The sequence below is a fragment of the Neomonachus schauinslandi genome, chromosome 7 (assembly GCF_002201575.2).
Source record: "Neomonachus schauinslandi chromosome 7, ASM220157v2, whole genome shotgun sequence".
NCBI lineage: Eukaryota > Metazoa > Chordata > Mammalia > Carnivora > Phocidae > Neomonachus > Neomonachus schauinslandi.
The window spans coordinates 72,480,741-72,507,365 of record NC_058409.1 but is presented as its reverse complement, the minus strand read 5'-3'; the positions used below and the strand labels follow the sequence as shown (position 1 = coordinate 72,507,365).

General features: G+C 35.9%; 1 protein-coding gene across 4 annotated transcripts; it reads left to right on the top strand.

Annotated features, from left to right (window-relative positions):
• The first annotated feature begins 2,082 nt into the window (after positions 1–2,082).
• On the top strand, positions 2,083–26,596 carry RIOK2 (RIO kinase 2). 4 transcript variants are annotated; one of them, XM_044917031.1, is made up of 11 exons: positions 2,083–2,255; positions 5,132–5,270; positions 6,029–6,145; positions 8,154–8,329; positions 11,420–11,508; positions 13,424–13,615; positions 16,024–16,116; positions 17,102–17,626; positions 19,325–19,421; positions 23,919–24,079; positions 26,556–26,596. In XM_044917031.1, the coding sequence occupies exons 1-11, from the start codon at positions 2,190–2,192 to the stop codon at positions 26,566–26,568; spliced, it is 1,668 nt and encodes a 555-aa protein (XP_044772966.1). In that variant the 5' UTR covers positions 2,083–2,189; the 3' UTR covers positions 26,569–26,596. The 4 variants fall into 4 exon arrangements, with proteins under 4 accessions (XP_044772966.1, XP_021554880.1, XP_021554885.1 ...); XM_021699205.2 differs by lacking the exon at positions 26,556–26,596 and having other exon boundaries at positions 2,101–2,255; positions 23,919–24,258; XM_021699210.2 differs by lacking the exons at positions 16,024–16,116; positions 26,556–26,596 and having other exon boundaries at positions 2,101–2,255; positions 23,919–24,258.
• Positions 26,597–26,625: the final 29 nt, after the last annotated feature.

Below are 26,625 nucleotides of genomic sequence, written 5' to 3'. Positions count from 1 at the left end.
GCAAGAGCATATGTTACTTGAAAGTAAGCAATGATACAGATTATTGAAGATCCTGAATGCCAGCCTAAGAAGTTTAATTTAACCTAAGAAAAGTTTGAACTTTCATCTATAGACAGTCAAGATCCTCTGCAACTTGTGAGGACAAACTGTGTGTGTGTGTGTCTGTGTGTGTGTGTGTGTGAGATGGGGGTCTGGGAGTAGGTAATAATGATGTGCTAAATCCTTTGCACACCTCTGTCATATTATTCTCTTATTTTCTATTCATCTCCTTCCACCTCAAGACTTAAGGGTTAGGATTCTTTCCCCAGGACCAAGCAAAAAATCTGGCATATATGTTTGATAAATAGTAAATGAGTGAATAAAAAATACTGTGTATTTTTTGTCATTACTAAGCATGGTAGGAAAAGTAAATCAGAATATTGAACAATAACTGAATCACTTTTACTCTTCAAAGGTCTGATTAAGATGATTGTATTAAAAATATATATAAATATTAAAAGTAGAAGAGATTTGGGCTCAGTGTGATTCTGGATTCTGGAATGCTCCAGAAACAGGACAACTGTAGCCAAATCCAATCAATTAGTAGTGGTTGTCTGGAGCAGAGCTTAGAAGTAACATAAGGTTTGTGCTTTAACAGATTAGCAATGTCTGCTAGAATGTTGGATTAGGAAACAGCCAAATGACTTGTTTCCCATCTCATTCTTGCTCCATAAAAGCTTTTCATTTTTATTTCTTATGTGAAGTATAGAAAGAAAAAGTCCATTTCAGTAGAGGTTTCCAAAAGTTGAACATGGTTAATCAAAGGCTTACTGCATTCAAGTGTAAAAAATGAAGCCAAAGGTTATAGTGTAGAAGTGACAGAAGATTGTTCTGCTACCTGTAGTCTATGGTTTCAGAGTATTAACTATTCTGACTTGGAAAGAAAGGGCATATCTAATTGCTTGCCTTGGAACTGCAGCCAGGTTTTATGAAAAAACTAACTCTGTGTTTGGACAAAGCAACATACTCAGTAAGGCCCTGGAGAGTTGGAAAATGGGCACATCGGCCAGTAGAACCCCAGTAGGAAACAAATGGACTCTGTAAATAATGAACTCCAAAGTTTACACTTCAAAGTTTTGAGACTCAACCCAGAGACAGGCTAGAGAGCAGTGGCTGGAAATGAAGTCAAAGCTGAAGTCCGTGACCATATGTAGTATCCACACCTAAGGTGTGAGGGTGTACCAAAATAGGTAATTGTCTTTTAAAGGTTTAAAACGTAGTTCATGAAACAAGAGAGAAACACAAACATTATCACACAAGTTTTGTTACCCTTGTTGCTTTTGTAGGGAAGGTAGAGTAGCCACCCTCTGAGGAGCAAGTTGTTTAAGGTCTTGCTCGTTACCATTTTTGTTGACGTAGAGAGGAGTTCCAGGTTCAGTGTGGGTAGCTCTCCTAAAGCCCTGAAATCACGTCTTGGCCTTTGACAAACAATGCCCATAGCTTCGTTCCAACTCGTCAAAAATCGCCCACTTTCTCTGGAAATGAGCGGGAGATGCAATCACGACAGTACGCCTTCCACACAGCCTAAACCCCACCCCCACCAGGCGCAGGCGCAGGCGCACTCCCGAGTCTCGCGAACCAACCCAAAGCCAATACTGAGCAAGCGCAAGAGAGCAATCTTTAGCCACGCCTTCCTCTTTTCTAAGCAGGCGCTGTTTACTATTGTTTTTATTTTTAACTGCTTTGTGTGTCTGGACGCTCTTGGGTTCATTTCACCCCCTTCTCTTGTTGGAATTCACTTTGCCTAAAGTAGGAGTTGCTGGTCGGGGATGAAATTTGCTCCTCGGGTTCTGTTACCATTCTGCTCTCACAGGCAGCTCACGTCCTTTGGGCAGCCAGTCCTGACAGATATGAAAAACAAAATGACATATTGTAGACACTCAAAGTCCGTTAACTTACATGACAAAAATCCCCTTACAAAAAAAAGTCTGCGTTGTTCCATGCTACGCGCATCATAAAACCCAGAAGACGTTTCATTTTCCCACGCCGGACAGAATCGTTCTTCTATTTATCAACAAGGACCTGCAGTGAGGAGCCGCGCACGCGCAAGCCACCCGACGGCTGTGAGGCGCCGGAGAGGTTAGTGTACAGGTTTACCTTGTGCTCTTCAGCTGTTGTGAAGGAGTATCCTGGCTTGATCCTGAGCCGCCATGGGGAAAGTGAATGTGGCCAAGTTACGTTACATGAGCCGAGATGACTTCAGGGTCCTGACCGCGGTAAGAAGTTCGCCGTTTCTCCCTGCCCGCAGTCCTTTCCCACCGCGCGTTTTCCTGTTCCGGAGACTCGGCTGAGAGCTGAGCGTACTGTAGGCCCTCTTAAGAGACCCAGGCTCCGAATGAGGAAGAGAAGACCCGACAGTCAGATTTTTCAAAAGCCTTTGTTCGGAAGCTTTTGTCTTCCCCCGAAACAGAGCAAAGTCCCCTCTTCTAATCATTTCCTTCCTTTCTGCTCCCCTACTTATTATGTTCCAGAGCTATACTTGCATCTCTGTGGCCTGGAAAGCTTCTCTGACCCTGGGCTTCCGACCCCCGGAGAAGGGTTTAAGACTCTTGAGAATTGTTAGCACTGAATTCCTCACTCACAGATGCACTTACATAGCATTTATTCAGTTTCATTCAATCAACACTTATTTGTCTGGTTTTTAGTGACAAATCTAGGGAATTCAGAGGGGTACAAGACAAGGATGACAGATCATTGAGTAAACCAGTAGATAAAGGAAGACTATCAGATAATAAGTGCTGTGAAGATGATAAAGAGGATAATAGAATAGAAACTGCACGTTTGGGGTGGGGAGCATGAATGCCATCTTTAAATTGTGTAGTCAGAGAAGACTGCCGAGTGAAAGAATCTTGTCTGTTTACTGTTGTAACCGAAGTGTTAAGGCCTTTTGAAAATGTTCCTGGCGTTTGGTAGGTACTGAATAAATATTTGCCAAGTAAAAGAAAGACTGGCAGGGGAGAGGGGGAAATAATAGGAGCTAAATGAGAAGGAGGTGGTCCAGTGAACTTCTTGGAAAGAGCTGGAGACCGGGGGAAACAGCTGTGCTAAGTAAAAAGCTTCTGAACTAGAAAGTTTTTGAAGAAAGGCCAGTGTGGCTGGAGCATAGTGAGCAAGTTTGGTTGACTGGTTGGAGATGTAATTGGACAAGGTGAGACAGATCATGTGCAGGCTTGGTAAAGAATTTGGAATATATTCTAGATATAGAGGCACCGCCACTGTTTTAAGCAGGGAAGTGACAAAAACTGATTTCAATGGTAGTAGTCTTACAGCACAAAGATCAACAACACATAGGTTAGGCATTTCCAGAATAAAACAATAAATTTTTTAGAAGCTATTATCTTTTGCTTAAATAGGCAATACTTAAAGATTAAAGTATCAAATGCAAATTCAGTATGAAATTTGGAAGGCACTTAATTCATCTGCACTTTGTCTAAACACCTACTGTCACTTCTGAAAGATACCTTCCTTCTCTGCTTCCTCAGCACATTGATTTATTCCTTAATGCCCAACAGAAACAAGGGAGTCAAGAAAGAATGTTAGAGGCTAACAAGGGAAATGAGTTAAGGTGTGAGATTTTGGTTGGGATATCAAAACATTGCCAGTTTTATCTTCCAGAACTTCATCTCTGCAATATTTAAGTTCTTTTCTGAAGCTCACCAACAAATGACCTACTTGTTAAATATAATATTTCAGTCTCTGTTGAGTCTTAACCATCCTTGGTATCAGCAGCCACCTTTCCTTGACTCTCTTTCCTTTACTTCTCAGACCCCTCCTACATCAGTAATCATACTTTGACTGGCTGCCCTTACCTTTTAATGTGAACTTCCCCCAAAATTCTGTCCCTCAACCCTCCTTTGTCTTCCATTATCTCTTGTTTGATGATCACATCCACTTCACGGCTTTATCTGTTACCTCTGTCAAATAACTGACAGTTTTACCCTTTAATTATGACTTCATTCCTGAGTATAGATACATCTTTCCAAATTACCTTAAACAGCTTCATTTGAAAGACCTTCCAGAACTTTGAGTTGTGATTAATGTCCTTAAAACATCTCTGTTCATGTATCTACCGTGTGTAAACACCTTCAAGGGTTTTCAGTTTTCCTCAACAAGAAATCTAAACTCCTTGGTCTACATTTCAAGGCCTTCCATACCTTTCTCAAAAGCGTTTTCCATCCACCTTTTCATGAATTCTATTTGCCATCGCACCTGAGCTACCACTGTACTAGCTGTTGCTGTGCTCTGTATTTGCTTGCGTATGTGCCATGTCCAAATCTTTTGCTTTCTCTGATATTCCCTTGTGTGTTTTTTTCGGTTTTCCTTCATCTCAAAGTACACCTCAGGTGCCACTTCTTTGAAACTGATCCCTCAGCTAGAATTATTTTTGTTCAGCCCTGAGCACTTCTTCTTTAGCACTTACCATTTCTTGTCTTCTAATAAAGTTAGATGTGTAGGTTCTTATTTCCACAATTAGATAATAAATTCTTGAGGGGTAGAGTATTTCTATATATTTTTTAATCTTCCATCATGCCTGCATATGATACTTTCATATTAAATACCTTCTTAATGAATATCTGAAATAACTATAGGTTTTTTTTTTTTTTTTAAGATTTTATTTATTTGACAGATAGCAAGAGAGGGAACATAAGCAGGGGGAGAGGGAGAGGGAGAAGCAGGCTCCCCGCTCAGCAAGGAGCCCGATACAGGGCTTGATCCCAGGACCCTGGGATCATGACCTGAGAGAAGGCAGTTGCTTAATGACTGAGCCACTAAGGCACCCCTGAAATACCTATAGTTTTTAAAGATAAATATTTAGATGTCAATAAATATCTTAGTATTTGCCACATGTCAGTAAGTGTTAATTATTTGCAATTTTTACCTTTAGAGTTTAGTAGAGAGGCAGAATATGAGTATCTGTGATTATATAATCAAATTATGATTAGAAATATGTCCAGAGAAGGTAGTACTTACATCTCAGAATTGGCTGGGGAACTGCATGGTCAGAGAAATTTGAAGAAGTTAATTTCTTAGCAAGATTTTGATAGACAACAGCTCTGTTGATTATGATTACATATGATTCCTTTAATTTCAGGTTGAAATGGGCATGAAGAACCATGAAATAGTTCCCTGCAGTTTAGTTGCTTCTATAGCCAGCCTTAAACATGGTGGCTGTAATAAAGTTTTAAGAGATTTAGTGAAACATAAACTCATAGCTTGGGAGCGTACCAAAAGTAAGTATTTATGGCACCATTTGTGATTTTTCATGTAACTGGCTTCCCCCAGAGCAGGCATTTCGAAAGGTGGAAAATGAAAGTTGCCAGACCAGCAAAGTACTCTTTCTAGACCTGAAAACTGCATACATTTACCATGTTCTATTAGAGCTTTCACAGGGCCCACCCAGATCAAAGAGAGGAGAGAAATAGCCTCCATCTCCTGAGAGGGGATTAACAAGTTCCAGATGGCAGAAGAGCAAGTAGGATAGGGATAATTATTGCCACTATCTTTGACAAATAATGTTCTACTGCACTACTCTAAAGCATTAATTCTCAAACCATCTGTGGTGAGGGATGAGTTTCTTTTTCTCCACCTATTATGGATCCATGCTTTTATAAAATAACAATAAAAAAGTAATTGCTAGAAAAATGAAATTTAAAAATTGATAAAATACAGGCACAAATTCCTTATTAGAATTGAAGACATAAAATAAATTTGTCAAAGTGATATAAAAATTTCTTAAGGTAACCACTTCGTTTCAGACTGGTAACAAATATTTAGAGACTGGTGTGAGTCTGAGAGTCACACTTTGAGTAACACTGCTCTAGAGAAAAAAATACAAATTATAGGAAGAAATGCCAGACTCCTAAGACTGGGTAAGCTAATCATTCCAACTAAGATTTCTTATGTTTGAACTCTTCTCATGACTTGAACTAATGTGACTTGATTGTACAATGTAAGTAAAATACAGTCTTTTTCGTTTTATTTTGTCTAGCTGTCCAGGGCTACCGGCTGACAAATGCAGGCTATGATTACCTAGCTTTGAAAACACTTTCTTCTAGACAGGTGGTTGAGTCTGTTGGAAACCAGATGGGTGTTGGCAAAGAATCTGGTAAGTGCTAACAGTACTACTGAACTCATTTTCTTCGCTCTAGTTTCTATTTATATTTCTCCCTGCGAAAGCATTATCTTTTAATTTTTCCATTTTTTCCAACTGAGCAGTAAATTGAAAAGTTGGTTGGAAACAATATAGATGATGAAATTACCCTTAATTTAGTAGGTTATTGTTTTTTGTAAGTCTCACTGACAATTCAATTATAGCAAGAATTAATTTTCTTCTAATAACTGACATCTTTGGCAAATATTTTATTTACTCTTATTTTATGTATGGTAAATGGATATTTGTAATAGTTAAAATATGCACAAGGGATTATTAGAAGACAGTGAATATCGAAAAGCCACAAACACACTTTTCCATCATAGAAATAGGACAAAGTTAGGTATGTGTAGAACACAGAAAGAAGCTTTCTAAAATAGCATTGAGCAAATAAGTATTGCGGGAGTGCTAAATATAGCACTGTGTGTGTGTGTGTGTGTGTGTGTGTGTGAGAAATGTATAAAATGAGGTAATGAAACACCTTTTCTTTTAGATATGTGCCTCTTAACTTTTTTATGTCTGATTTTTTTTTACTTAAAAAAATAATGGCTTTTTTTTAAGAACTTCACTGCATGGAATTGATAAATAGTACAAAAGAAAGTACAATAAAAATAAATCTTACTTCTAACCCAGGTCTCAATCTGCTGTTATTACTTCCCAAAATTGTTACTGTTGATTGGTATCTTATATATCCTTTTAGAAATATTTTATGTTAATACTAGTATATAATGTACCAAAAATGTATGTATATGCATTCACATCTTTTTAATCACAGGTGAAAGTAAACATTACTTAACTATTTTACACCTTGATTTTTTCCACCTGATGCTTTTTTTTTTTTTTTTTAAGATTTTATTTTTAAGTAATCTCTACACCCAACCTGGGGCTCCAACTTACAACCCCATGATCAAGAGTCCCATGCGCTAGGTGCCAGCCAGGTGCCTCTTGATGCATTTCTGATATCATTTCATGTTAACAGATAGGTCTTTTTCATAGTTGCAGAGTTTTACATAGTATTAGTGCTCAGTAATTGATTTACCAGTCCCAGTTGTTAGGGGCATTTATGTTACTTCATCTTTTCTTTTGTAAGTAATGACATGGTAGACATCCTTGTGCACATATCTCTGTGCAAATGTGCAAATAAATTCGTAAATACAGCCTTAGGAATTATTAGTGCAAAAGTTATGTACATTTAAAATTTGGTAGTACCAAATTTCCTTTCAAAAGTTTACACTAATTTGTAATTCCACCAATGTGAGTTTCTTGATGTGTAATAATTAAAATTTCTCATGAATAATTAGGACATGTTTTAAATGTCAGTATTTCAAATAGCAACTTTTTTTGATCATTGGAATACTTAGGGGAAGATCTCCATTCTGTTTACTATAGGATTATATTCTTTTTTTTTTAAAGATTTTATTTATTTATTTAACAGAGAGCACAAGCAGGGGGAGCAGGAGAGGGAGAGGGAGAAGCAGGCTCCACTGAGCAGGGAGCCCAATGCAGGGATCAATCCCAGGACCCTGGGGATCACGACCCGAGCCAAAGGCAGACACCTAATCGACTGAGCCACCTAGGCACCCCTATAGCCCCTAACAGCTGAATATTATTTATTGAAGCAGTTGAAGAATTGAACTTCATATTGTTGAAAAAGAAGATATTAAATCACTTCTCATACATGTAGGACATGTAAGACAATTTGCCACTAAATTGAACTGAGTATTGAGCACCTTTGGGAGCAATAACCTTTGACACGCTACATCCCTGTTTTCTTTTGTAGTAGATATTAATACATGTTATCTTATTTTGGATTGTATTTAAAATAAAGAATTTTGCTGAGTAATAAATATTCCTGGTTATTAGTAAAGAAAATTTGATACAAATAAAATCAAAATTCAGAAATTACAATTGAACTTTTTGGAATGATAGTATAATAATGATCTTTTCTAAATCTTGGCTCTAGATATTTACATTGTTGCAAATGAAGAAGGGCAGCAATTTGCATTAAAGCTTCACAGATTGGGAAGAACCTCCTTTCGAAATCTGAAAAACAAACGTGATTATCATAAACACAGGCATAACATGTCTTGGCTTTATTTATCTCGTCTCTCTGCCATGAAAGAATTTGCCTATATGAAGGTATTTGGTAAATAATTTTGTATTTCTTAACAAAATAGTACATGTAGTTGAAAAGATATAGTGACAGTTATCAGTCTTTTGCCCCCACATCTCTCTACCCCAGTCCTAATTCTTTCACTTACTTTTAACTAATGATTGTTTCTGTTATTTGCTTTTCTGGTGACTTTTTTTCTATGTGAAGGCATTTTTCATTGTTACTAATGCAAATTAAGGCAACATGTGTTCTACAGTGTTAATAAGATACTATTTTATAATATGAGGTAATATTCTGCAATATTAACAAGTAGCCTTAAATAATGATGTAATTGCCTCACAAATGTGTGAGTGTGTATGTATTCAATATACATAAATACGCATATGTTTGTCTCTAATTGAAAACCCCAGGGAGTTACCTATAGTAGTTATCTGTAGAAACCTTAGTGTCTCAGATAAGTTGACTAGTATTTTTCCTTCATGTAATGGAGAAGAAATGTTGATTTACAGCATGCAAATTAGGAATGGTAAAAATCTTTAGCCTTTAACCTTTCAACTTCAAAATTAAGTTCAGGGTAGATTGGTTAAGTATCTTTTTTTTTTTTTTTTTAAGATTTTATTTATTTGGGAGAGTGAGAGAGCACAAGCAGGGGGAGTGTCAGACGGAGAGGGAGAAGCAGGCTCCCGCCAAGCAGAGAGCCTGACATGGGGCCCAATCCCAGGACCCTGGGATCATGACCTTAGCTGAAGTCAGATGCTTAACTGGCTGAGCCACCCAGATGCCCCAAGATTTGTTAAATATCTTTAATAACCAAATTAAATATTTTCAATAACATTTAATTAAACAGAAAATAGTATTGTGTTATTACTATTCTCCAATAATAATAGTGTTTGTTACTACTTATCATCACTTTTTAAAATTTTGATTTATTAAAAGTCACACTAGGGGCACCGGGCTGGCTCAGTTGAAAGAGCATGCAACTCTTGATCTGGGGGTTGTGAGTTTGACTCCCACGTTAGGTATAGAGATTACTAAAAATACATACATACATTTAAAAAAAAAGAAGTCACTCTAGTATATGGCCAGTATATGAAACTCTTAGGAGTTTCAGTTTGGTGTTTTTTGAGTAGGTTATTTTAATTCATGTGCTTAAATTTTTAGTAATGATGGGGAAAGAATTCTCAAACAATGTAAGTGATGTTGATACCATAACATGATGTTTCTTGTCTTATACTAACGATTTGTAACCTATGATAGATAATCAGTAAGTAGGCGGTTTGGTAGGGATTGTTACACATTTTCCCAAAACTGCATTAGGTGTTTTCTCAGATGTTTATATGACGGTACTAGGATAGAACCTGGTTGTGCATAAATATGCTGCTTAAATTTTTCTCTTTTTTCCTAGAGAGTAAAATAAGATTAGGCAATAGCTTAAGAATTAAGCCATATTGCAAGGGCTAGACCACTATGACAATATTTAAGGTTATTATATGCTGTTGAGCTGCCAAGGCATGTTCAAAAGTACTTGCACTGAAAAAAAAAAAATCTTTAAAGCCAAACAAACAAAAACCTTTGGGGAATGGAAGGTAATTCAGTTCCTCTAACAAAGAAGGTAGGAAGTAAACAGCTTTATAAAACTGACCCTGTTAATAGATACATGCTGAATATTATTTGTATGCCTACCACTGTATTAAGTACCTGGCATACAGTGGGGTGAAGGTGTGGATACCAAAGGAATAAGTAATGCAGTCAATGTCTTAAAGTTGGGAATACAACACAAATATATACAAAGAATAGTTTAAAAATTAAATTATTTGTTACATTTAGGGAAACTTCTGTAGACTAGAATAGTTGATGAAGGACGTTTCATAAAATGAGTAGGAGTTGAGTAGAGTCATGAAGCATGCATGTAATTTGTCTCTAAGGAGAAGATAGTCAGACAGTGTACTGTACTTTGCAGAGGAGCCACTGTGGGCAAAGACATGAATATGAATGTAAGCCCTGTGTGTACTCCAGAGTGCTTATTAAAAAGAGTATTGGGAAAATTAGGACTGGATAAGTAGATTAAAGAGAGTTTTAAAAACTAGGAAAAGTTTTCCAGACTGAGATCAATACTTAGAAACATTGTAGCTTTTTTTTAAAATGGAGCATTGACGTAAGTATTTTAGTTGGGTATTGGTACACAGAATAAAGGTTAGATATGGTGGCAAGAGCTAGAACCACTGTTGGAGCAAACAGGTATAAATAACAAAGGCCTACTTTGAAATGGTAGCATTCTAAATTGTAGAGGGCATAAATCTAAGAGATTTGGACTTTGTAAGCAATAGGATAGGAAAAGTAAAGCATATGGGGAAAGAATGGATTTATGGTTGATCTGAAGTAACATCTGACTCAGACCACTACTGTGTATATATTTGTCACATAATCAATTTATTTATATTTTATATTGTGGTCAGTGCTCTATAAACTAAAATGCCTGATCTACTGGGTATTTTATTTCCTAATCTGCCAGAAGACAAGAGTATTTCCCAAATCACAACTTATTTCCATGTGAATTTTTTTTAAAGATTTTATTTATTTGAGAGAAAGAGAGCACAAAGGGAGAGTGAAAGGGAGAAGCAGACTCCCTGCCGAGCCAAGAGCTTGATGTGGGACTCCATCCCAGGAACCTGAGATCACAAACTGAGCCAGAGGCAGATGCTTAACCGACTGAGCCACCCAGGCGCCCTCCATGTGAATTTTTAAGCACACTCCCAATTAATGGCAGAAACTTAACAAAATAAGAAGAAGATATATCCAAGAGACTATAAGCTTCTTGGGGACAGACTTTTTAGCATTCATTTCTATAACCCTAGCACCATGTATAATATTTAGTAAATGTTCAGTAAATTAAGGCTTGGTGAAAAGGTGAATTAAGTAAACTGGTTTAAAATTTTGTTTTATGTATACCTTATTTTGTGCTGTGAATAGCCATACATAAATAAGCATGTGTTAACTGTAATTTTGTAAAGGCTTGTATGTTTTTTCTTCTGGTTGTGGGCAGGTACATTTGCTTTATTTTTCCCTAAAAATTAATGACCTCTTTATTAGTTTATACCTGTTTTGCTATGTTTTAGGCATTGTATGAGAGGAAATTCCCAGTACCAAAACCAATTGATTATAATCGCCATGCAGTGGTCATGGAACTCATAAATGGCTATCCTCTGTAAGTATTTGTTATTCTTGAAACTATGGATCCTAATAAATAAATGTGAGGTTTAGTTTTCAAAAAAAATTTTTTGATTAAATAGAATATTGCTTCAAGGAGATAAATTAATAGAAGGCTGTAGTCTCATGCAAACTAAAAATTCAGTTTCATTCTGACAGTATGGATTTTGTAATCTCTGTGATTTATTAACAATCTAGTATATACCAAGCACTGTTCTAGTATATACCAAAGCTCAGCAGTGAACAAAACAAAATCTCTCCCTTCATAGAGCTTACATTCTGTTGGAAGGAGACATGCAATAAATAGCTAAAGAAAGAAATGTATGATTATCAGATGGTAGAAAATGCAGTGGATAAAAATAAAACAGGTAAGGGGAGAGGAAGTACTGAGGTAGGTGGAAGAAGCTGCTGTTTTTACATAAATGGTCGGGAACCGAGTCTCACTGATAAGGTATTTTTTGAGCACAGTCCTAAAAGAAATGAGAGAGAAAACCATGCAGCTATCTAAGAGATCCAGACAGAGGGAGCAGCAAGTACATAAGTCCAGAGATGGGAACATGCCTAAATGTTCAGGGACCAATGAGGACGCTGGTGTACTTGGAGTTGAGTGAGTGAGGGCAAAGATTATAAGTGATAACATCAGAGAGGCAGCAGGGAACTAGATCATTTAGGCTTTATAGGTCATTGCAAGGAATTTTTAATTTTTTTAATACATTTGATATATAAATTTAAAGTGTGCAACATGTTGATTTCATACATTTATGTATTGCAATGTCATTGCCAATGTAGCAATAGTTAGCACAAGGGCTTTTTTATTTTGATTGGGATAGGAAGCTATGGAGGATTTTGGAGAAGAGATGTGATGTGACTGTTTTAATAGGATTACTGTGGCTGTTGTTTTGAGAATAGACTGAAAGGAGACAAGGACAGAATTAGGAAGACAAATTAGGCGATTATTGTAATAATCCAGACAAGAGATGATGGTTGTTTAGATCAGAGTTGTAGATTTGAAGGTGATAAAAAGTGGTCAGATTCTGGATATATTTTTTAGGTAGAGCCAACATGATTTGTTTGGGATTGGATATTGATATGAAGTAAGAGGAATGTCAAGGATAACACCAAGGTTTTGGGCCTGAATAACAAATTAAGTGGAGGTACAAAGGTGTTTCTACAGAAATGGGAAAGACTATAGAAAGAGCAGCTTGGAGTTAGAGGGTGAAATAGAATCAGAGGTTCAGTGTGGGACACGGTTAAGTTTGAGATGCCTTAGAGTTCAGAGAAGTCTAAATTGAGGTCAGTGTATATATAGTGTTTAAAGCCATGAGCCTGAATGAGATCACCAAGAATAACTGTAAATAAAGGCTCCTAGCAATAACCTTTGAGGAGCTCCAAAATCTAAAAGTCAAGGAAAGATGAAGAACTAGTAAAAAAAAGACTAAGAAGGAATGATAAATATGGAAAGAGGACAGCCTTAAGAGTTTGTGTACCAAGAGTAAAGTGAAGGAATGTTTCAACAATGGTGAAGAGGTTAACTGACAGAACAAATAATGACTACTGGATTTAACAACATGGAAGTCATTGGTAGCTTTGACCAGACCTATTTCTTTGGAACAAGGTGGATGAAAATGTTTGAAATGCGTTCATTAGAATGGGTGAGAAAAAATGAAGAAAGTGCATGTAGAGGAGTTTAGCTGTAATTATCACAGAAAGTCTATAGTAGAAAGAGGATACAGAATTGAGACAGGTCATGGCTTCTTTTTTTTTTAAATAGGTAGGAGCTGTTATATCATGTCTGTATGCTGATAGAAATGAGAAAGTTGTTAGGGAATTAAGGAATGGAAATAATAATACAGACACGTTTGCTTTCATGAAAATTACAAATGAATACAAATAACCTATTTTCATATTTTCAGATGTCAGATACACCATGTTGAAGATCCTGCATCAGTGTATGATGAAGCTATGGAACTAATTGTCAAACTTGCAAATCATGGACTGATTCATGGAGATTTTAATGAATTTAATCTCATTTTGGATAAAGATGACCACATCACCATGATTGACTTTCCACAGATGGTTTCAACTTCTCATCACAATGCTGAATGGTATATGCTAAAAGTGTTTCTGGTTATGGGTGTGTTTATGTGTGATGTAATAATTTTTTTCTTAATTTTTCAACTTTGTCATACTGTCATTTGGGTCAATAACTGGTTTGAAGTGGCTGATGTTAATGGTCTAAAAATTTGGTGGGTTTTTTAAAGATTTATTTGAGAGAGCGTGCGCAGAAGGAGGGGCAATAGGAGAGGGGGAGAATCCTTGAGCAGATTCCCCAATGAGCATGGAGCCTGACATGGGGCTCAATCCCAGGACCCTGAGATCATGACTTGAGCCAAAATCAGGAGTCGGATGCTTAATTGACTGAACCACCCAGGTGCCTCTGAAATTTGTTTTTTATTAAAGGATGTCAAACTAGGATAATCCCCTGTAAGAGAATTCTTTCTTATTCTTCAGTGTTTTAAAGGGGGGGGAAAATGCACTTTGATCCAGTTTTTAAAACCAATAGTCATTAAGTTTATGCTGTATATGGGAAATCTGAAGAAACTGCCTGCTTTATAAACCATGAAAAGAATTTGAGTTACTTGTGTAATCTGACAGACTTTCGAAAGTCAACCTTTCTTAGCCAAACGACCCTTTATTCAAACTTTTACGTAAAAGCCCAGTTTTTAAAACAAAAGCCTGCTAAGAAAAAGTAGGGACAAAGAGAAGGAGACCCTAGAACCCCATCCTCTCTGCCTTTCCCCTTTCTCTTTGCTCCATGGTTGCCTCCAAGAGTGTTACACCAAAGCATAATTTGATAATTGTGATGGCCTTAATAAAAATTGTAATTTTGGAGGGGACTCAGTTGCCAGATCAAGAATATCTCTCCTGTCATTTTTAGCTTTTATTTTATTATTAGAAAAGAATTCATATAAAACCTCATCCCTCATGCAGGGCAGGGAATGATAAGCTCATTCCTCACATTACTTAACCATGTAAGCTAGCCAAGCTGTGAAATATGACAGAATATTTTCCCTTGTATTTCATGATGCAACTGATTGTAATCAAATTAAAGTTGAATATTTTTTCTCCTCCTGTTCCAAGTTACAATATGAGAAACTTCTCTTTTTTCCTGAAGATAACAACCGCTATCACTTACATAATAGAAATAATGAATTCTTCGAAAGTGGGAGCTCAAACCAGTTTGTGTTCAGTCAAGATTTTCTTCCTCCTGATTCTCATTAGAAAATGTCTATACTTACTCTAGAAAAAGAAATGTCCGTTAAATATATTTAAGAATATTTCCAACCAAACAATTATTAATAGATTATTAGGTGCTTGGGTGGTTAATATATCTTTGGATGGTAACTAATCACCATTTTTATTATATGAGGTAACATAGTCACACAATGAAGGAACATCCGGGAACCACCAGAGTTAGAGAAGGAAACGATGACAAATCATGACATTTGAAGTGTAGGCTGCATTATTCTGTAGGGAAACAGTGTGATTTAACTTGATATTTAATGGGCAGGTACTGGGGTAAAGGAGTTGTGCTAAGCACCAGAAATTAAGATATAAATTAATAATTATAAATAAGACCTATCTCTGCTTTTGAAGATTTTGAGATTTTATCTAGTTAGATGAAACATAGACATATGTAAAAAGATAATTTTAAAATAATTTATTGAGGTTTTTCCCAGGGTGCCCTAAAAGGAAAGAAGAGTGGCATTATCTTTGTTTCCAGACTTTATATTTCTCTAAAATATTAATATTCAAGCAGGTAGTCAATTCCACATCACCCTGTTTCTTAATTCTCCTTTGTCTAGAAACCTAGAGAATTTAATCTGTTCTCACTGCTTTATGGTGGCCGAAAAAGCAACCTGATATTCACAGGTCCTTCTACCCTGGTCCAGATTAACATGTCTTCAGATCATTATTTATAAGCCACAGCATTGTTTATCTCTTTTGGCTGTTCTTGCAAATTAACTAATGGATAATAACATAATTTAATAGTCCCCAAACTTTTTCTTAGGCATCACTAACCTATTTTATCTTTAGCTTTTGCCGTTGACTGGGTTCTAGTGGGTATAGCTGATGAGTATAACCAGCCAGACTGGAAACAAAAGAGGAAAAGTGGAAACCTGCCCCACACCGCAAATCCAGTCTTCTTTTCTGAGATTCATATACATCTTATCTTCTCTTAGTATGTCTGTTACAGTATGGGAAGACCTCAAGTTTTCTAACTGTAGGGACTATGCCTTTTACAGCTTATATTTCCTCTTAGTTTCTCTGCTTTTAGTTTTAGTTTTTCAGACACACTGGCAACTGATTTGTTTCTTGTATTTTTTTCTTATGAGTAACATCCTTTTTCATACAGTGATTAGGAGTGTCATTAATAAGGATATTGTCATTGACTAAGAAGGAAAAATGTAAGCAACACAGGCTATATCAAAAATGATTCTTGCTTTTACAGGTATTTTGACAGGGATGTTAAATGCATTAGAGATTTCTTCATGAAACGTTTCGGCTATGAAAGTGAGCTTTATCCAACTTTTAGTGATATCAGGTTTGTACTCTGCTTTGTTTAAAATGATAAAACTGTTTAAATAACCTGATTTATTTAATTCTAAGAGTTTTAACAGTTAGTTTCATCTTAAAAATTTCCAAATAGTGACCTTCAGCACATTAAATCATTGTTGAGTATCATTGCTGTCTAATGTATAAATGAAACTTAAAAACTAGAAAATTCCTGCCTTTGGTCTGTTAAGGCAATGTTACTGAATTTAGGGGAGGAACATACATAGTTTCTTATAAATTCACAAACTTTTACTGCAAAGTGCAGTTTAATATGTGAATAACCCATTTTTTTAAGGAAGCAAGTCAAGGGTTCATTGGAATTTATGTTTTCCTTCGTTCATAAGAGAAGCTATGTTTAATTGATTCATGGAACATAATTAAATATAAATCCTCAAAGCAAAAATTTCCCATTTATTTTATATACTTAGTTAAGATACTGTTTTCTGATTTGGGATGATTGACATAACTTAAAAGAAGAAATCTTTAGCCCCCTTTGAAAGTGAATTTATTGGGGCGCCTGGGTGGCTCAGTTGGTTAAGTAAGCGACTGCCTTCGGCTCAGGTCATGATCCTGGAGTCCCGGGATCGAGTCCCGCATCGGGCTCCCTGCTCGGCAGGGAGTCTGCTTCTCCCTCTGACCCTCCTCCCTCTCATGCTCTCTGTCTCTCATTCTCTCTCTCAAATAAATAAATAAAATCTTTAAAAAAAAAAAAAAAAAAGAAAGTGAATTTATTAAATCAATATCAGCTGAAGTTTAACCTTTTACTAGGATTTGTTGCTTTTCATAGTCACTTTATTCTTAAGTGACAACAAGCCTATATCTTTTACATTTTATACTTAACTATTAGATTTTAGGCAAAGAAAAATCTTTAAAATATATAAACTACCAAACTCATTTGAGGATTGTAATTTATCAGAATAATAAACACTTAACCCATGTCAGGTAAGTATTTGTTTATCATTCTTTTTTCCTAGGAGGGAGGACTCTCTTGATGTAGAGGTTTCTGCCAGTGGCTACACAAAGGAAATGGAGGCAGATGGTGAACTGCTTCATCCAGTAGGTCCAGATGATAAAAATATTGAAACAGAAGACAGGTCTGAATTCTCACATTCTGATGAAGAGATGTCAGAGAAAGCAAAGGTTTGTAGTTTAGAAAATCAGAGTGATCGAAACTCTACAGATGAAACAGCTGACTGCTGTTGCATATCATCTGGAGATCTTGAGCAAATAAAGGAAGATGATTTGTCAGAGGAGAGTGCTGATGCACACAATTTTGAAATACCTGAATTCATTCGAGCTTTAGAAGAAATAGAAGGGCAGGATGTTGACAACAGTTCTGTAACTGAGTGTTCTGAGGAGAAAAACAAAACTGAAAATGACACCAGGCAAGATGGTAAAGCAGGTCAAGGAGGAATCCCCATGGGCTCTGAAGAGTATGAAGATGCATGCCCTCATCTGATTGCCTTGTCATCGTTAAACAAAGAAACCAGGCCTTTCAGGTATAGATGTCTGTTGATTGATTTTTTTACTTTAATGTGGAGACCTATACTTTCTTCAAGTCTGGTGAATGAGTGTGTTTGTTTGTTTTTTCCCAAATGATATAACAGAGCTATATTCTGCCCCATTATGTGTAAAAAATGAAAGCAAATAACCTTTTGTGTTAAAATTCACATTACCCTTTACAAACCATTTTGTTAGTTTTAAGCAGTTCTGCCTTAAAAATGCAAACCAGTTACTTTAAAAGAATTATTTACAAATAATTGATAAATTGATCTTGATAAATTGACCAAGTTGTAGATGGATGAATGTTCATATATTTTTGTAATTTTACATCTAATGTATGTTTGATTTATACGTAGTCCAATAAACATGCAGTAAATGTGCTCTCTTCGTAAAATATCTATTTATAGTGAATTTTCTCTGGTACTTTGAACCCTCTATCTATGTAATGTTACTATGTTATTTTTCTTGTAAGAGTTTCTTTCTTGCAAATATTAATATTAGCAAAAGATATAAAAAATTTAATTTTTAGATTTGGGATAGTTTAGCCAGAATCAATTATAGTTTAATGGAGTTTTATTCAAAATAGTAATATGACAAAATTAAATCAATAGTACATTTATTAGGCATTCCTCAGTACATGTTCAGGCTTATATCCTAGGGCTATCTTAATCTTTAGAGTTTTATTATGAAGCAAAACACAGAAATGTTGTGCCTTTTTTTTTTTTTTTTTTTTTAAAGATTTTTTTTTTTTTTTTGAAAAAGAGAGAATGAGAGACAGAGAGCATGAGAGGGAGGAGGGTCAGAGGGAGAAGCAGACTCCCTGCCGAGCAGGGAGCCCGATGCGGGACTCGATCCCGGGACTCCAGGATCATGACCTGAGCCGAAGGCAGTCGCTTAACCAACTGAGCCACCCAGGCGCCCTGTTGTGCCTTTTTTGTATAACCATATCTGAAGTCTCAGGGCTATTACCACTCAAATAATAAGCTTATAAAGTTAAATTAAAATCAAGGGTGGCAGTGGCTGAGGAGTTTCAGTAAGTAATAGAAGAAAATATACATAGGCTAAATAGTTTTAGCATGGAATGATTTGTTCTCTTTGAACACATGTTGGGCAAAATTTTTTATTATTCAGAGTAGAAACAATGATAACATTTTGATGAAAAATATTGACTGTAAAGGGTTAATATGGTCTGAGTTTCTTATACCTTGTATACATTAAAAATTTGAGCAATGTGTAAAACAAATTAGTTTCCATCATTTTTTCTGCCTTCGCAGAGCAGATTGTATAGAGTAAGAGTACTCTCTCTTGCATCTGTTGTTGTTTGGGAGATGGCAGGGAAGTGTTCCAAGGATTTATATTGTAAGAGGCAGATGTGTAAAGTTCAGTGAAAGAAAAGGAGAGGATTAGTGGGAAAGATATGAATTGTGGGGATGTGATAACAAATTTGGTGGCTGAAACATTCTACCATTTTGCAATTTTGATAGTGATTATTCGAATGCTGTAAAATGAAAAGTGTTAATATATTGGGCTGAATTGTGGGTAGTTTTGCCTTCACAGAAATTTTAAATATAATGATCTTTCCGGCCTGTATGTTATGTTTTTTAAGTTTTACTATCATGTAGGAATAATATAAATTAATCACACATAATTAACTAAAATTAACTGGATAATTTGTGATTTTCTTTTACCTTTAGAGATGAAGAAAATACAGAAGATATTAAACAGTACAGAACAAGAACTCTGAGTGTTACTTCTGCGGGCAGTGTTTTAAGCTGTTCAACAATTCCTCCGGTAACTATTCAGCATTTTCCAAATGTTGATTAGGTCATTACCATGGACAGATTATAGACGCTCATATATGGTCTAGTCCCTGACGTTTAACAATGAAGAAATTGAGGCCCAGATAGGTTATGTGACTTTGCTCAAGGTTACCCAGTGACAGCACTGCAGCTGAAGTGCAAAGGTGTACCAGTTTCACTAGCTAGTTCTTTAATTTTGAGGGAGAAAAATAGGTGATTTAAAAATTTGGGTATCTTAAGTTTTTGTTAGACATGTAGCAGCAATGTTCAAAAGAATTTCTTAAGGAACATTTTCTGTGCAGGATAGTGAACACAAATAAGGCAGCTCCTGAGGAGCTTTACTGCCTGCCATCCTTCTCTGCAGAGTACCCAATAGAAATAATCAGTTTATTTCCTTTGTAAATTTTTAAGGGAAAGGATAAAATTACATCATTGGTGTATTGGGTGTTTTCCTTCTGCTTAAAGGCATTAAGTTAAATACCACTGAAACCAGTTTTTAGTGGTAACTTCACTTAAAATGAACAAAAGAAAATCAATTTAGAAGTTAGAAAGGAGGAAATAAAATTATGTGGAATGTGAATTCAAACTAAAGAAAAGAACTTTGTTTTTACTGAACTTCTGATTTCCAAGTTCATATGTATTGTCAGTAAGCTAAAATATATGTTCTATGGATATAATATGGGATATTTACAAAATTAAATCAGAATTATCAAAGACAAGCTAAAAATAACATACTGTATTTTATAATATAGCACACTTTTAATGGTTCTAGGAACTTTACTTGATAATAGAAATATTTAGAGTTTGTCAGACCAAAATAAAAGTGTGAAATTCTGTAAATGTATAAATTTTTTTTTATACTTTTTACTGTTGGCCTTATAATTTATCTGATTTTCTGGATGTAAAATTTAAATCTATGGGATTTTTGAAACATCTAATATATTAAAAGATAAAAGTCTCCCTTTAAGTATTATCAACCTGTTTTTATTAAGAATTTCTCACACTTTTTAGGGGTGCCTAGGTGGTGCAGTCAGTTGAGTGTCTGACCCTTGTTTTTGGCTCAGGTCTTGATCTCAGAGTCCTGTGATCAAGCCCCAGGCCCCGTGTCAGGCTCTTGCTCAGTCTCATGCTTAAGACTCTCCCACTCCCTCTGCCCCTCCCCTCTCTCTGTCTTTCTCTCAAATAAATAAATAAATCTAAAAAAATAAAAAAGAATTTCTCCTGCTCTTTAATTGCCTGTCCACCCTTGGCTTTTATATTTTCTATACTTAATGAGTTTTATTTACCCATTTTTTTTTTTTTTTTACTTCTTAGATTCAAAACGTAAGTGCTTTTATGTAATTACAGTGGTGTAAAATCGGCACTTGAATATAAAGTTTAGATTACTAATTAATGCTACTTCCTTAAATTCTAAGTTATGCTGTCTTCTGTATATAAAGATGATGACACTGACATTGTCTTTAGCTCTTGACTTTATCCCATTTCCTTTATAGCTAACAGGAACTTAAAGTTTAAAATGGGGTCAAACCTATAATGAACTGCATTATAAAATACAAATTTGCAGGCACCTGGGTGGCTCAGTTGGTTGGGTGACTGCCTTCGGCTCAGATCATGATCCTGGAGTCCCAGGATCGAGTCCTGCATCAGGCTCCCTGCTCAGCAGGGAGTCTGCTTCTCCCTCTGACTCTCCCCCCTCTCATGTGCTCTCTCTTTCTCATTCTCTCTCAACTAAATAAATAAAATCTTTAAAAAATAAATAAAAAATAAATAAAATTAAAAAAAATACAAATTTGCCTTCTAAAGAGAAAAAAAGATCTCTTACGCCTCGCTTGATCAAAAAGGTTTCCCTGTAATCATTGGAAACAAATTGATCATCTTAATTCTACATTCTTTTGGAAATTTGGTCACACTGTTTTCCTTGAGGTCACATTATTTTGTTAAAAGGTTAGGAGAAAACTATTTTGTTAACCTCTTAATTTGATTATTGTTTTACTGTCTGGTAAAAGATTTTCTCTGTGTTCTTTGGAACTGTAATTGTAACATCTGTTTTCTTCATGTAAATGCTTTTATAGTTCTCTATTAGCAAAGTTGCCACTTACCAACCCTGTTCTTCCTAATATGTAAAATGTAACAAATTCTAATTAAACTTAAGGTATATTGCTTTTTAATAAATGTACATGTCAACAAAAACAACAATGGAATCAACAAAATGCATGATTTTTGTTAATTTTTTTATGTACTGTAATAATCACAAGTATTTTATTTCGTGTTTCATCATTTTAAGAAATATATACTAAACGAAATTTTTCTCCCTCTTATTTTAACATGAAAAAATTAACCTTGTAGGATTCATAAATTGTTCTGGATTAGGAGGAGGTGCATGCATAGTAATCTGTTGTCTCCTTATTTTCTCCAGCTTCTTGGTATGATTATCAAGCAGAACATTTAGAAAATAATTAATTTTTTTCTTGGCAGCATTCTAGAGGCCTCTATGGTGCACGTTCTACTGTTGTCTTCCTGGGACTTTTCCTCTCCTGTTTATTGTTGCCTTCTTTCCTAGTTCCATCTCTTTCTCTTACCTAGTTTACATCTTTACTTCGCCATACAGATTCCAGTAATTATATGAGTGAATGGGAGGGTCGGTACTTATTTATTTCTAAAAATGTCTTAACCTGTTCTCACACTTGATTGGGAGTTTAAGTGTTCGAGTTGTGGTTTGGAAATAATTTTCCTTCAGAATTCTGAAAGTATTGCTCTTTTGTCTTTGTTGTAGTTAAGAAGATGTGCTTTTCTAATTCAGAATTTTGGTCTCCCGTTGGGGTGAGGAGGCTATGATAGTTTTGCTGGTCTTCCTAGGGTAGGGAAGAGTCCTGGGGGCCAATTACATTTATTCTAAACTTTCAGCCAATCCTAGAGCTTTCAGTTCTGAAACTTCTGGGATACCAGTTCCTTCTAAGTCTCCTGCCTTTACTGGGTTTGGGTGACTACATCTCATGGGGTATCAGCCTCTGCAGGGACTTGAATTCTGATTCTTCCATCTGTTTCCACTCTCTGTTCTCTTACCTTTTTTCCCATTGAGAATCATTAAGACTAAAATTAAGAAGGAAAACTTTTTAAAACCTGTTAATTGAATGTAGTTTCCTTAACTGTGTTAAATGATGCAAAGTCTCCATTTAACTTACCTGGACCAAAGTTTTATAGTACACATATACAACCCAAGAAACAGTGTGTTAGGCAGACTAATTCTTCTAGCCCCTTTTTACCTCAGATCCGTTATTCTTTAATTTTTTAACTTGACAGGTTTTTAATAAATGCTTCTTTGTGCCTAGCATAGGGTGGGGCATATTAACAAGAGACCCTTGGTTCGGGGCGCCTGGGTGGCTCAGTCGTTAGGCATCTGCCTTCGGCTCAGGTCATGATCCCAGGGTCCTGGGATCGAGCCCCACATCGGGCTCCCTGCTCGGCAGGCAGCCTGCTTCTCCCTCTCCCACTCCCTCTGCTTGTGTTCCCTCTCTCGCTGTGTCTCTGTCAAATAAATAAAATCTTGAAAAAAAAAGAGACCCTTGGTTCAACCTTTGCAGTGTTTACCTTGTTTTTAGGAAATAAGTTGGATGATACAACGTTATATACAATTAAATATCAGGCTGTAGTGCTTCAGATGAAGAAAAGGTTATTAGGAACAGAATATTCAAACTTTTTATTCATCTTGTAAGTGACATTGGCAGCCTGGCTCTTAATAAGAATAATTTGAATTTATACTGAGAAAGCATTCTACATCTCCCAGAAATTGTATAAAGACTTTTCCATGTAACTGCTGCCATCAGATCATCTCTACACCTGAAGTTATGAAGGCACTCTTGGATACATTTTTTTGTAAAGATTTTATTTATTTATTTGAGAGAGAGAAAGATAGTGAGTGAGAGCACAGTGGGAGGGAGGAGCAGGCTCCCTGATGAGCAGGCAACCCCATGTGGGGCTCGATGCAAAGACCCTAAGATCATGACCTGAGCCGAAGGCAGATGCTTAACCGGCTGAGCCACCTAGGCGCCCCACTCTTGGATACATTTTGACCAGTTGTGAATGCTTTTAAACATAATTTTCTACTACAAAGCCATGTCTACTTTATCTCGAAAGCAGAGCAACAAGCAGTTTTTATCTTGGGTTTTTGGTTTGGGGTTTTTGTTTTCAGTTTTCCTGATGGACACTAGGTGGCACTATGGCGATTTGTTATTCAAAGAATTGTGTAGTACTTTTTGCTATAAAATCTATATTTCTGTTAGGAATTTATTTTCTCCTATTTTGTAACCATTAGTTTGTTGTTTATTTTATTGCTGGTTCACATAGTACTGTCAGTGTTTTTAATTTAAGAAATTCATGCTCTTAACAAATTTGAAAAAATATTAGCAATGTAAATCTTTGTTTTATTGAATATTTACTCCTTATCAAAATGGTCAATTATCAGTAATACTGATTCATGAAATCTTTCCAGGAAATGGTGAAGCAGAAGGTGAAACGTCAGTTGACAAAACAGCAAAAATCAGCTGTCAGACGTCGATTGCAAAAAGGAGAAGCAAATATATTTACGAAACAACGGAGAGAGAACATGCAAAATATTAAATCAAGCTTGGAAGCAGCCAACTTTTGGGGAGAGTAATATATTTAAGATCTTGAACATTTTCCAAAAAGTTACTATAATCCCTTTTTAAGCCACCCCTAGTCTTTTCTAGACCAAGACAGATATATAAATAGATAAATAAACTCTCTTTCATCTGTTAATTTGACTCATTTGGTACATGTCTTCCAAAGAATAATTATAGTATTCTGCTAAAGCAATCTAATTCTCCCAAGTATTTTAGGTGACTGGTGAATCCGCTAAAATCTGTTTTTCAAAATAATCTTTTTTAGAAATATTTGGGTATTTAAAAAAAAATACCACTGTTTTTTTGCTTTTTGTTCTAACTACATTGTAGGGTTGTTTTGAGGACTACATAAGTTAATGCACAGAAAGCACTTAGAACAACGCCCAGCACTTCATAAACATTCCTTAAAGTGTAGCTATTAGAATGATAATTGTAATGTTTATCTTTCTGCTTTTCTAACGATTTGGTTGCATTCTATTTAACCACTGAAAGAATCTACTGTCATCTGTTTTTTTAGTTTCCAGTATTAAGGGTCAGCCACTAATGCATAATTTTATTTTCTGCTTTTTAAATTGGTAATGCGGTCATGGGAACAGAGAGTTGCTATGGTCTCACCACAGTTTCCACATTTGCCAGTTTTTATGCAGGCCTGAGCAGAAGTAGAAGAGTTAGGGGTGTGAGGAGGTAGAATTGATGAGGAATGAAAACTTATCTCTTAATTCTCTTAGCTGGGTGGGTCCAGAACATGTTTTCACTTCGATAGTAACAAATACTTTAGTACAGGAAAGAAAGAAAATATGTAAGACATGGTTCCTCCCTCAAAGACACATGTGTAATCCAGTGAGATGTGAAGATGGGTGCCAAAGTGTATGTACCTGATGATGAATTCGTCCCCTCGGCATTGCCCAATGGGCCAAAAGGGGCATCGCCTATGGTGGAAAATGGCCACTAGATGGCAGTCACTCCACGGTCACCAGACAGAATGTCCTAAAATTACTTGCATCCGTGATAATGATCTACCAAAAAAAAACCAGATTTATTTCCAAGAATGATAAAGACCGCAGATTCCCTCTCACCTTTGTAAAATTCATTCTACTGTTTGCAAGACCTATCATCTAATAAATTACCTTTAATAATGGAGATGCAAGAAAATATCTAATTCAATTCCCCTGAAAATAAACTTATACTAATTTGGGAAGTGTTTACCTAGCTTTGAATTTTAGATGTGTCTTTAAAGCATTTACTAAATAAATCTACTTTAAAGCATTTTAATAGCATAAAATGGTATTGGAGACAGCTTAATAGAACCACAGAATATGTATCTTATAATACATATTTGGAATGTCAAAGGTAAACTGGGAATAAAACTATATGACTTCATCCTCAATTTTACTGAGTTGATGAGTCTACTTTTGGTACCTACTACATAAAAAACATGCTGCTACTTAAGGAACTTTGAAGGCAAATAAACATAGTTCTTATTCTTAATAGATTTCCTGTGGTTTTCAGAACAAATTAGTCAAATGCACAAATCTAAACAAATTACTCAGTGTCTAATCACAGCAATTTCTAAAACATGTTTTTGAGTAGCCATCAATTAGAAGTCAGTTTGCCCTATCAGACAGCATGTAACCCTCGCATTTTAAAACATCCATAGTGAATAATGAGCAAAAACAAAATATAAGTGTACTACTAATGTAGTCAAAGCGTGTACTTTGATTGCTAATAAAACACTTGAGTCTGGGAGTTCCAAATGTAAATCCTGGTTCTATCACTTCCCAAACGTCAGTTGCTTTCTGTAGCTTGTCTAACATCATTTTTTTGATTTGTGAAATAAGGACATTTAACAGTGCCTGTCTTAGAGTTACTGTAAAAATTAACACCTATAAGGAGCTTAGCACAGTGCCTGATATGTGCTATGTGTTAGGAAGTATTGCTCAAATGATTTCAGGTTACCAAAAGGAGGATTCATGAGGAATCTTTCCTATTTCCAAGGTCACTCATATTTTGACCATGATCCTTTCACTGTCGTTTTTATCTAGACATACAAATGCTTTGCTTGTAGGCTTGCATCCTCTACTTGTTGCTCCTATTAAATAACTTTTTCCTACAAGATAATGTAGTTTATACTTGTGCTAAATAACTGTGATAATTGGTAACCATCGGTCTGTTCTTTGGTGCATAGCTGGCTGTCTTTGAGCTTTCTCCAGAATGCTATAGATCTTTACAGGGTACTAACCAGAAGATAATCACTCTTTTAGTCACGTACTCAGCAAATTTTAAGAAAAAAAGAGTTACCTAATTAAAGAACTTACCACGTAAACCTGCTGCCCTAGAATCTTACCAGCCACTTCCACAAGGTGGTGGGATGCGTTCATTAGGTTCCCAGGGAAAGCACTACCCTGAGGTGTAGGTTTTTTCAAGTCACATTCAATATTCTGAGTGACTAAGGCTCACCATCTCCATTGTTCTTCATCTCTCTTCAGAACATCTCCCTAGAGAGCATCAGACCATATCTTAGTTTGACCTTGATTTGCTGTATGAAGGTCTCAACCA